Below are 11,375 nucleotides of genomic sequence, written 5' to 3'. Positions count from 1 at the left end.
AGGGTTCTGGTCTAAGGTAGTGCACTATATAGGGAATAGGGTTCTATAGGGCTCTGGTCTATAGTAGTGCACTATATAGGGTTTTATAGAGGTCTGGTCTATAGTAGTGCACTATATAGGGAATAGGGTTCTATAGAGCTCTGGTCTATAGTAGTGCACTATATAGGGAATAGGGTTCTATAGAGCTCTGGTCTATAGTAGTGCACTATATAGGGTTTTATAGAGGTCTGGTCTATAGTAGTGCACTATATAGGGAATAGGGTTCTATAGAGCTCTGGTCTATAGTAGTGCACTATATAGGGTTTTATAGAGGTCTGGTCTATAGTAGTGCACTATATAGGGAATAGTGTGCTATAGGGCTCTGGACTAAAGTAGTGCACTATATAGGGAATAGTGTGCTATAGGGTTCTGGTCTAAGGTAGTGCACTATATAGGGAATAGTGTGCTATAGGGTTCTGGTCTAAGGTAGTGCACTATATAGGGAATAGGGTTCTATAGGGCTCTGGTCTATAGTAGTGCACTATATAGGGAATGGGGTTCCATTTGGGACACAACCCAGTGTCTTCAGAAAGTTAACTTTTTCCACATTTTGTTGTTGTTACAGCCTGAATTTAAAATATATAAAAAATATATAGTTATTTTTTACACACAATAACCCCATAATGTCAAAGTGGAATCATGTTTTTAAACATTTTTACAGATTAATAAGAAAATGAAAATCTGAAATGTCTTGAGTCAAGAAGTATTCGACCAGAAGTAAGGAGTAAAAATGTACTGAACAAGTTACATAATAAATTCACTCACACTGTGTTCAATAATAGTGTTTAACTTGAGTTTTAAATCTCTCTACCTCACACATACAATTATCTGTCTTTCAGTCAAGCAGTGAATTTCAAGCAGAGATTTAATGACAAAGACCAGGGAGGTTTTCCAATTCCTCGCAAAGTAGAGCACTTATTGGTTGATGGGTAAAAAAAAAAAAAAAGTTAAACTGACATTGAATATCCCTTTGAGCGTCGTGAAGTATTTAATTAAACGTTGGTTGGTGTATAAATACACCCCAGTCACTTCAAATATGACAAAGAGGGGTTTCACCCATGAAGCCAACGGTGATTTTAAATCAGTTGCAGATTTAAATGGCTGTGAGAGGAGAAAACTGAGGATGGATCAACAACATTGTAGTTACTCCACAATACTAAACTAAATGATAGAGTGAAAAGAATGAAGCCTGTAAATAATACACATTTTCCAAAACATGCTTCCTGTTTGCGACAAGGCGCTAAAGTGATACTGCAAAATATGTGGTAAAGAATTACAGGTTTTGTCCTGAATACAAAGATCTATGTTTGGGGCAAATCCAACATAACACATCACTGAGTACCACTCTTCATATGTTCAAGCATGGTGGTGGCTGCATCATGTTATGGGTATGCTTGTCATCAGTAAAACTCAGGAGTTTTTTTTATAGGATAAAAATAGAAAAGGAATAGAGCTTAGCATTCACAAAGTCCCAGAATAAAACCTGGTTCAGTCTGCTAACCACCAGACAAATCCATGTTTCAGCAGGACAATAATCTAAAACTCAAGCTCAAATATACATTAAAACGAAATTGAATGTTCCTGAGTGTTACGGTTTTGATTTAATTAAGTCGGTTTGAAAATCTCTGACAAGACTTCAAAATGGCCGTCTAGAAATGATCAACAACCAACTTGACAGAACTTGAAGAATTTTAAAAAGAATAATGGGTAAATATTGTACAATCCAGGCGTGCAAAGCGCTTAGAGACTTACCCAGAAACACTGACAGCTGTAATCACTGACAAAAGTGATTATAACATGTATTGACTCAGGCGATTTAATAATTGTCTAATCCAAATATATTTGTGTTTTTATTTTCCAATATTAAAAAAATACACGTAATAACAAAAAAATATTCAATTTTGACATTACATAATATTTTTTAGTAAATTGTTGACAACAAAAGAATATTACAGTTTAAATCTATTTTAATTCCACTTTGTAACACAACAAAATGTCTAAAAAGTATAATTGATGTGAATACTTTCGGCAGGCAACTGTATACAATCTGTCCCAGCGAGGCTATGTGTGGGTCATCCCGCCTGTGGATCGCTACAATAACATGACACTAATAGATGGATGTGGGGGCTTGTTATTACACCATGCTCTTCTCTTCTCTTCTCTTCTCTTCTCTTCTCTCCTCTCCTCTCCTCTCCTCTCCTCTCCTCTCCTCTCCTCTCCTCTCCTCTCCTCTCCTCTCCTCTCCTCTCCTCTCCTCTCCTCTCCTCTCCTCTCCTATCCTCTCCTATCCTATCCTATCCTATCCTATCCTATCCTATCCTATCCTATAATAATCTCTGAGTTTGCAGCTGTTGAACAATGTAGCTGCATAGTGACAAGGAGCTGGTGTGTGTGTGTGTGTGTGTGTGTGTGTGTGTGTGTGTGTGTGTGTGTGTGTGTGTGTGTGTGTGTGTGTGTGTGTGTGTGTGTGTGTGTGTGTGTGTGTGTGTGTGTGTGCGTGTGTGTGTGTGTGTGTGCTGCATAGTGACACCGGGCTGTCCCAGACCGGGTTTATCCTCCCTGCCTAACGCGCCAGGGTGAGCTGCTAGCTGCATAAATATCTGTCTTCCGTGTGTAAACAGTACTGTCATTAACCCGCGTGAATTAAACAAGGCGTCTGCAACCTGATTAAGCGGCGCGCGCACATTTGACTACTTTCAAAAAGGTTGACCTTCCAACCTACATACCTTTTCTCTTGCGACGCTTTTACCGATATTTATTCACGTCAAAAGGAAGAAAACCACCATAGAATAATTGTATAAATGAAACACGGGCAGGCCCTAACCAAGGGCAGGCGCAAACCATATATTTATATATATTTTTAACGAGATAGTCTAGTAGGCTTTATCCATTGTTTACTTTAGGAGATAGAGGAAAACAAATAAACCTGAACCTGTGGACACTTAGATTTTCTTTCTCCCCCGGTGCTCGTTTCTAGAGTTTTGTGCTGTGATTTTGAGGGATTGGTAATAACCAGGGGTTATTGGGTTAGCAGGAAAATAGCCTTATAGCCTACAGTAACAAAAAAAACAGTGCCCTGTAGAATTTAAATTCCTCTTACTCCAACTTCAACACAATGCACATTGGGGAAGAAAATTATGCGATGAATACATTTTATTCGTATAAAATCTGGCTATTCAGATAGGATATTGAGACATGTTTCATGTGCACTTCCAACGCGGCGACTGACAACATCACCTGTAAAACAAATACTCGTGTGACAAAGTAGTTTTTTTTAAGCATTTTTAAGATTATAAAAACGTATACAAAACACAATATGTCCTCGAACCAGCAAAGGCAACATGTGAACACTTTAAATATAAAATCAGCTTCTCTGTATCGGAACGCGTGAGAGAGCGTGCGCTCTCCCGGTATTCCCACTCATTATTTGGTTTTAGGAGAGATGACGTGCATTTCTGTCCATCTGAAAAATTCCAAAAAATGTATCATGTCCATCGCTTGACGGTTAATGTTCATGTCATGTCCATCCGTTACATCATGAGGCGGTTGTTCCACACAACCGGGTGGTGTTGAGCATCTCTTTCAAATCATTCTCCGGTTTCCCGGCGACCATGAAGGGCCACGTCTGGAGAGAGAGAGAGAGGAAATCACAAATCAACTCACCGCGTATTACAACAACAATGTTATAACAATATTTAAAAAATGCCAAATGTATTTATTTAACACACAATAGCGTTTTTTTCAAACCTCATCCTCATTAGCCTATCCATTTTTAGACTGGGTCAAGAAATCAACTTCACACAAAACATAAGGTTTATTTTTTTTATCCTTGACATCTTTCAAGTTAAACGTAACTTGTAAACATCATAATAATAGGCGTAATTGAATAAATAAATAAATATATAATATATGTATAATATATGTGTTTTCCTCTATCTACTGAACCTACAACATGGATACACTAATGATGAAGTGTTTAAAACAAGACGGAACAATCAGTAAAAAACAGAAGCCCTGTTGGGGAAATTATGAATTGGGTTAATAGTATTGATCAGTTATTGTGTGAATAGATATAGTCCATACAAAGGGGCTATTGGGTTAACAATAAACATCCATAATCCGTTATAGGACCATCCAAACAGAGTGATGGCCATACAGAAAGAATTCTCCTTCACAATCTCAGCTGATCTGCTTGATTCACGACGAGAATTTCGGATCACTTTTAATTGTATCAAGCTCGACTATTAGTAGACTTTCTGTCTCTCTGAGACTCTTTATGTTATGTCAATGCTCAGGGAGTTTCTCCTGGCCACTGTGTTAGTTAAATTAGCTTCTGCTCTGATTGCTCTTTGGGGTTTAGGTTGAATAACCTATCTCTATAGCGCGTTGCGAAAATTACTGATATAAACAAGGGTTAGGACTAGATTTAATTAAAACAACGGGGGTATAAAATACATGTGATTGATTTTATTTTGAGGTGTCTCTCACCAGGTTCACCGGGTGGATAAATCCGTTCTCGTATTTGTCGTTGGCGAGGATCTGCCGTAGATGGGCTATGTAGCTCGAGGCGAGGCGAAGTGTGTCCAGTTTGGAGAGCTTGGTGTCCGGCGGGACCCACGGTAAAGTCGTCTTCAAACGGGAAAACGCTTTGGATAGCACGCGCATCCTTGCCCTCTCCCGTGCGTTGGCCGCGTTCCTCTGCGGCTGCTTGCCGCCCCCATCGTGCGCCACGCCGTTCAGCGCGGTTTTCCTACCGGACCCTGTTTTCCGTTTCTTTCCCCGGGCTGTTTTTTCGTTGGCCGAGCCGCCTTCGCAGTTCGAACTCTCCCCGGTGCTCTCGTTCGACGTACCGGAGTCTTTACCGGAAGAGCCGAACTTCAGGATCCCGTCCAGGAGCTCGTCGTCAACGTCGCTAAGCGACCCGGTGGACATGGTCGGTTTTTTTTCGGTTGGGGAGCGCGTCCTCAGCAGAACATGTGTGACACGGGACGGACCGTCGAGGACGGATTAGAGACTGAGGTGAGCGAGCTCCCCGGTGTGTCTTCCTACTCCTCGAGACCCAGGCTGTTCATGAACCGGAATTACGGACCGGAGGATGTGGAGTTAACTGTAAGCATGCGCCCTGTACGAAACTGACCATTTATCTCTGTGACCGGGGGGCGTAACCGCGAGGCTAGGCGAGTCACGGCGGAAGGGAGGACGGGCCCCATGAGTGATGGATGAACAATTGTACACAGTGCAAAACACAAACGTTTACAAGTGGATGCTATAGTCCTAGTGTATTGGCTGAACACGTAATCATATGTTCTTTTTGGACAGTTCTTAGAAACAGCCGACGGCAAGAAACAAATATGTCTTTGTTTTCTATCCGGGTAAAAAACACAGGACAAAGACCTGTGCTGCAGATTTGAACATACGACCACTGCAGCAGATATACGAGACGGCATCAACACGTGTTCTCTATAGTTCAATACTCATATCTTACCGATGACTTGCTATTTCAGCACTAAGAGATATAAACTTCCCAGAATAATATCACTGAACGCTATCCGTTGGGATGTGTAATACAATATATTTCGTTGATAGCCTAACCGTGGGCCTACATTATTATTATTTTTAACTATTAAATAATGAACTAAAGAGTAAAATATCGGATACTTTTAGGCTATAGTCTCAACGTGAATGCTATTCATTCAACGAAACACAGTATATATTTTTTGTGACCTAAGACAGTTTTTAAATGCTTCGGCTGTTTATAAAATAAATATCCACTACAATATGGATATATTGTGGACCATAAATTAATCAAGAAATTGTAAAAAAATTAAAAAAATATTCGATGCATGTTACATCACCAAAGGACTATATCATTAATATCATTATATCATTAATATCATTATATCATTATATCATTAATATCATTAATATCATTATATCATTAATATCATTATATCATTAATATCATTATATCATTAATTATTGTCTTATTTCCCGCTTACTTTAAAATAGGAAAATAGGCCATTTCGATAACCCTGAATTGAGATTTAAAGTTTGCTAACTTTGAATGTATAATTATTATTATAATTATAATTATAATTATTATTATTAGACTATACAAGTAGCCTATTGCTACATTTATTAAGTTCATATGCCTGCATTATGGACAACGATGCACGGTTTCTAAATGTCCCTTGTATAGCCCTACAGCAGGTGTTTTCTGCTTACTGATCATATATGTAGTCTACATTACATTCCACAACAGCGTTACATGTACTCTAATAGATTGATAATAGATAATAATGTCAGATTATGGGATGCGTCCGAGCCTTGGTTCAAAGTAGTGCGGGCGGCATTTCAAATCCACCGATTTTAGGGAGAACCTCGCGACTTTTCAGCACCACTGACTGGGATAGAAGAACAAGGACAGGGAGGTCTCGTGGGGGAGGGGGGGTGGGAGCGGGGTCTCAGATGGCGCGCGCTGGCGCCTTCTGTCCCTTGGATGTAATAGATACCGGGGGATCCCCGGAACCCACGAATCCCTGTTCGGCCTCAGACATCATTCCACACCGATTCCCCCCAAAAATCCTCTACCGGTGGAGACAAAACAACAGGCATTATGGGCCGCCGGATAAGTGGGGGACTAAGAGCATGTGGAGTCGAACTTAAACCAGAGTAATGATGGGTAGAACTCAACGTGCAGGAAGGCTGCGACCTCGGGCATCATTCACTGTCCCATTCTTCATGAACTGAAGTCTCTCATCCTCTCAACATCTATATTTATTAATACTGTTGCAATTTTTTTGTTGTTGCTGTTGTTGATTTTCTTCAAGGATTTTGTTGAAATTGTGTGTGTGTGTGTGTGTGTGTTTGCGTGGATCCGTGTGTGTTACAGCAGAGGTGTGTGTATGAGGAAAAGTGGTGTGTCTCTAGGGATTTGACCTCTAACCCCTGTGTTCCGCTGTGACCTCTGACCTCTAACCCCGGTCTTCCACTGTGCAACCAAACAGCTCCACCATGTAACCTCTGAGATATGTAGACACATAACAACCCACTAAACTATAAAAACACACACTATAGACAATGATTGCCATCCCAAATGACACCCTAACCTCTGTACACAGACCAGGGCCCATAGGACACTAAGTAGGGAATGTGGTGCCATTTGGGATGTAGTTATTCAGTTGAAGATGATGATGGAGAGAAGGGGATAAAGAACAGTTGGTAGAAAAGAGGAGCAGGGAAGGATACAGGAAGCAGGAGAGAAGAAGAGACAATGAAAGAGGGAGCTGAGAGAGAGAGAGAAGAAGAGAGGGAGTTGAGAGAGAGAAGAAGAAAATAGGGAGTTGAGAGAGAAGAAAAGAGGGAGTTGAGAGAGAGAGAAGAAGAAAAGAGGGAGTTGAGAGAGAGAGAAGTTGAAAAGAGGGAGTTGAGAGAGAGAAGAAGAGAAAAGAAAAGAGGGAGTTGAGAGAGAGAAGAAGAAAAGAGGAGTTGAGAGAGAGAGAAGAAGCCGTGAAAGAGAGGAGAGAGAGGATCAGGAAGGCCAAAGAGAAGAGAGCGGTGAGGGAGAGAGAGAGAGGGAGAGAGATAGAAAGAGAAAGGGGGGATACCTATTCAGTTGTACAGCTGAATGCATTCAACTGAAATGTGTCTTTCTGCATTTAATCCAACCCCTCTGAATCAGAGAGGTGCGGGGGGCTGCCATTATCGACATCCACGTCTTCGGCACCCGGAGAACAGTAGGATAGATAGATAGATAGATAGATAGATAGATAGATAGATAGATAGATAGATAGATAGACAGACAGACAGACAGACAGACAGACAGACAGACAGACAGACAGACAGACAGACAGACAGACAGACAGACAGACAGACAGACAGACAGACAGACAGACAGACAGACAGACAGACAGACAGACAGACAGACAGACAGACAGACAGACAGACAGACAGACAGACAGACAGACAGACAGACAGACAGACAGACAGACAGACAGACAGACAGATAGATAGATAGATAGATAGATAGATAGATAGATAGATAGATAGATAGATAGATAGATAGATAGATAGATAGATAGATAGATAGATAGATAGATAGATAGATAGATAGATAGATAGATAGATAGATAGATAGATAGATAGATAGATAGATAGATAGATAGATAGATAGATAGATAGAGAGTGAGGCAGTGAGAGACAGAGCCGAGGGAGAGAGAGAGAGAGAGAGAGAGAGAGGGATGGTAAGAGGGGGAGAGAGACAGAGAGAGAGAGAGAGAGAGAGAGAGAGGGATGGTAAGAGGGGGAGAGAGACAGAGAGAGAGAGAGAGAGAGAGAGAGAGGGGGATGGTAAGAGGGGAGAGAGAGGGGTAAAGATGGAGGGAGTGGGAATGAGGGAGAGAGTCATAGAGCGAGAGCGAGGATGGAATGTCTGGTGGGTGGGCTGAAAATCTCTGTGATGAATAATACAGTTACTTAGATTGATGATCACCTCTGAGTTAGATACATCCACCGGGACAGACTGAAATAGCAGTCATGTAGTGTGTGTCTGTGTGTGTGGCGAGAGGTGGATTGCAATTTAATTTCCTTGTATCTAATGTGCACTCACTGTATTGAGTAATATGTTATTTCAGTTGTATTATTATATATTTTTGTTAGGATCAGCTTTAATACTGCAGATAGTTTGTAGCTTCCATCAATATAATTGTCTGCATCCTTTTCAATCCTCCCATTTTTTGTAAATATACAGAACCAGTCAACAGTTTGGACACATCGACTCATTCAAGGGTTTTTCTTTATTTTTACTATTTTCTACATTGTAGAATAATAGTGAAGACATCAACACTATGAAATAACACATATGGAATCATGTAGTAACCAAAAAAAATTGTTAAACAAATCAAAATGTATTTTATATTGTAGATTCTTCAAAATAGCCACCCTTTGCCTTGATGACAGCTTTGCACACTCTTGGCATTCTCTCAACCAGCTTCATGTATAAAACATTCTATTCTATATTTCAAATATATGATATACTTTGATTTGTTCAACACTTTTTTGGTTACTACATGATTCCATATGTGTTATTTCATAGTTTTGAGGTCTTCACTATTATTCTACACACACTACTCAGAGTGCTTCTTGCAGCTATCAAATAGATAAACCCAGAGGACAAATAAATAAACCCAGAGGACAAATAAATAAATAAACCTTCTAGAGTGTGTGTGTGTGTGTGTGTGTGTGTGTGTGTGTGTGTGTGTGTGTGTGTGTGTGTGTGTGTGTGTGTGTGTGTGTGTGTGTGTGTGTGCGTGCGTGCGTGCGTGTGTGTACAGTCAGGTCACACCAGATCCATTGCAGTATTCGACGTTCGTCCATGTCCCTCAGGATGTCAATATTCGTATTTGTAATGATTTTTTATTTATTATTATTATTTAGCTGCTAACTCTTCCTTAAATTAAGGCAGTTTTACCATTATAAAAACATTACAATACTATAATAATATATAATAATATACATTCATAACAGATTTCACAACACACTAAGTGTGTGTCCTCAGGCCCCTACCAGCTACTAGGGGCAACGATGAGCATTACCTTCTAGAAGGTTTGGGGTTTTGCTAGGTTGATATGGGCAGGGATTGCGGATGGCCGTAAGCATCTGCCTCTGATTCTGAATGTTGCATGTTTGAATCCAGCGATAGAAAATAGTTTTTGATCTGTTTGTTTTAAGCCTATACCAAACATGAACCCTAACCTCAACCATTCTGAGGTATAAACTTAACCTTAAACACTTTCGCAATTTGTCGTTTGGAACAAGTTTTACGAAATTTGACGTTTGAGAAACACGGAACACCGTCTAATTCTAACACGAGGCTGTGCTTGTAACCGTTTGGAATCATTCTAACACGAGGCTGTGCTTGTAACCGTTTGGAATAATTCTAATGCGAGGCTGTGATTGTAACCTTTTGGAATAATTCTAACGCGAGGCTGTGATTGTAACCGTTTGGAATCATTCTAATGCGAGGCTGTGATTGTAACCGTTTGGAATCATTCTAATGTGAGTCTGTGATTGTAACCGTTTGGAATCATTCTAACGCGAGGCTGTGATTGTAACCGTTTGGAATCATTCTAATGCGAGGCTGTGATTGTAACCGTTTGGAATCATTCTAATGTGAGGCTGTGATTGTAACCGTTTGGAATAATTCTAATGCGAGGCTGTGATTGTAACCTTTTGGAATAATTCTAACGCGAGGCTGTGATTGTAACCGTTTGGAATAATTCTAATGTGAGGCCGTGATTGTAACCTTTTGGAATAATTCTAACGCGAGGCTGTGATTGTAACTGTTTGGAATAATTCTAACGCGAGGCTGTGCTTCTAACCGTTTGGAATAATTAAAAACTGGATGTTTATGGACAAACGCTGAAAACTGCAGTCAGACAGGCCCTGATATCTTGTTGGTGTGTGTGTGTTAGTGTGTGTTTCTGTATGTGTGTGTGAGTGTATGTATACTATACTATGTGTGTGAGTGTATATATACTATGTGTGTGTGTATATACTGTGTGTGAGTGTATATATACTGTGTGTGTGTGTGTGTGTGTGTGTGTTTATATACTGTGTGTGAGTGTATATATACTGTGTGTAAGTGTATATATACTGTGTGTGTGTGTGTGTGTGTATATACTGTGTGTGAGTGTATATATACTGTGTGTAAGTGTATATATACTGTGTGTGTGTGTGTGTGTATATACTGTGTGTAAGTGTATATATACTGTGTGTGTGTGTGTGTGTGTTTATATACTGTGTGTGAGTGTATATATACTGTGTGTAAGTGTATATATACTGTGTGTGTGTGTGTATATACTGTGTGTGAGTGTATTTATAATATGTGTGTGGGGGGTGGGGGGGGGCATGCGTTTGATAGAACTCCGAGTAGGGTTTCTCTCGTCAGTGTCCTTGTGTGTGCTGGCCTAAGTACTGTGTGTGTTAGTTCATGCGTGTGTGTGTACTGTGTGTGTGTACTGTGTGTGTACTGTGTGTGTACTGTGTGTGTGTGTACTGTGTGTGTACTGTGTGTGTACTGTGTGTGGACTGCGTGTGTACTGTGTGTGTACTGTGTGTGTACTGTGTGTGTGTGTACTGTGTGTGTACTGTGTGTGTACTGTGTGTGTACTGCGTGTGTACTGCGTGTGTACTGTGTGTGGACTGTGTGTGTACTGCGTGTGTACTGTGTGTGGACTGTGTGTGTACTGTGTGTGTACTGTGTGTGGACTGTGTGTGGACTGTGTGTGGACTGTGTGTGGACTGTGTGTGTACTGTGTGTGTTAGTCCATAGTGAC

General features: G+C 40.5%; 1 protein-coding gene across 1 annotated transcript; it reads right to left on the bottom strand.

Moving 5' to 3' along the window:
* Positions 1-1,870: 1,870 nt before the first annotated feature.
* On the bottom strand, positions 1,871-5,452 carry tcf21 (transcription factor 21). The gene is made up of 2 exons (XM_020474108.2): positions 4,528-5,452; positions 1,871-3,664 (listed from the first exon to the last, which is right to left on the bottom strand). The coding sequence occupies exons 1-2, from the start codon at positions 4,969-4,971 to the stop codon at positions 3,575-3,577; spliced, it is 534 nt and encodes a 177-aa protein (XP_020329697.1). The 5' UTR covers positions 4,972-5,452; the 3' UTR covers positions 1,871-3,574.
* Between the last annotated feature and the right edge of the window lie 5,923 nt (positions 5,453-11,375).

The sequence above is a fragment of the Oncorhynchus kisutch genome, linkage group LG21, assembly GCF_002021735.2.
Source record: "Oncorhynchus kisutch isolate 150728-3 linkage group LG21, Okis_V2, whole genome shotgun sequence".
Lineage (NCBI taxonomy): Eukaryota > Metazoa > Chordata > Actinopteri > Salmoniformes > Salmonidae > Oncorhynchus > Oncorhynchus kisutch.
Note: the sequence above shows the minus strand (reverse complement) of the source record. Positions and strands in the feature narration are given on the sequence as shown.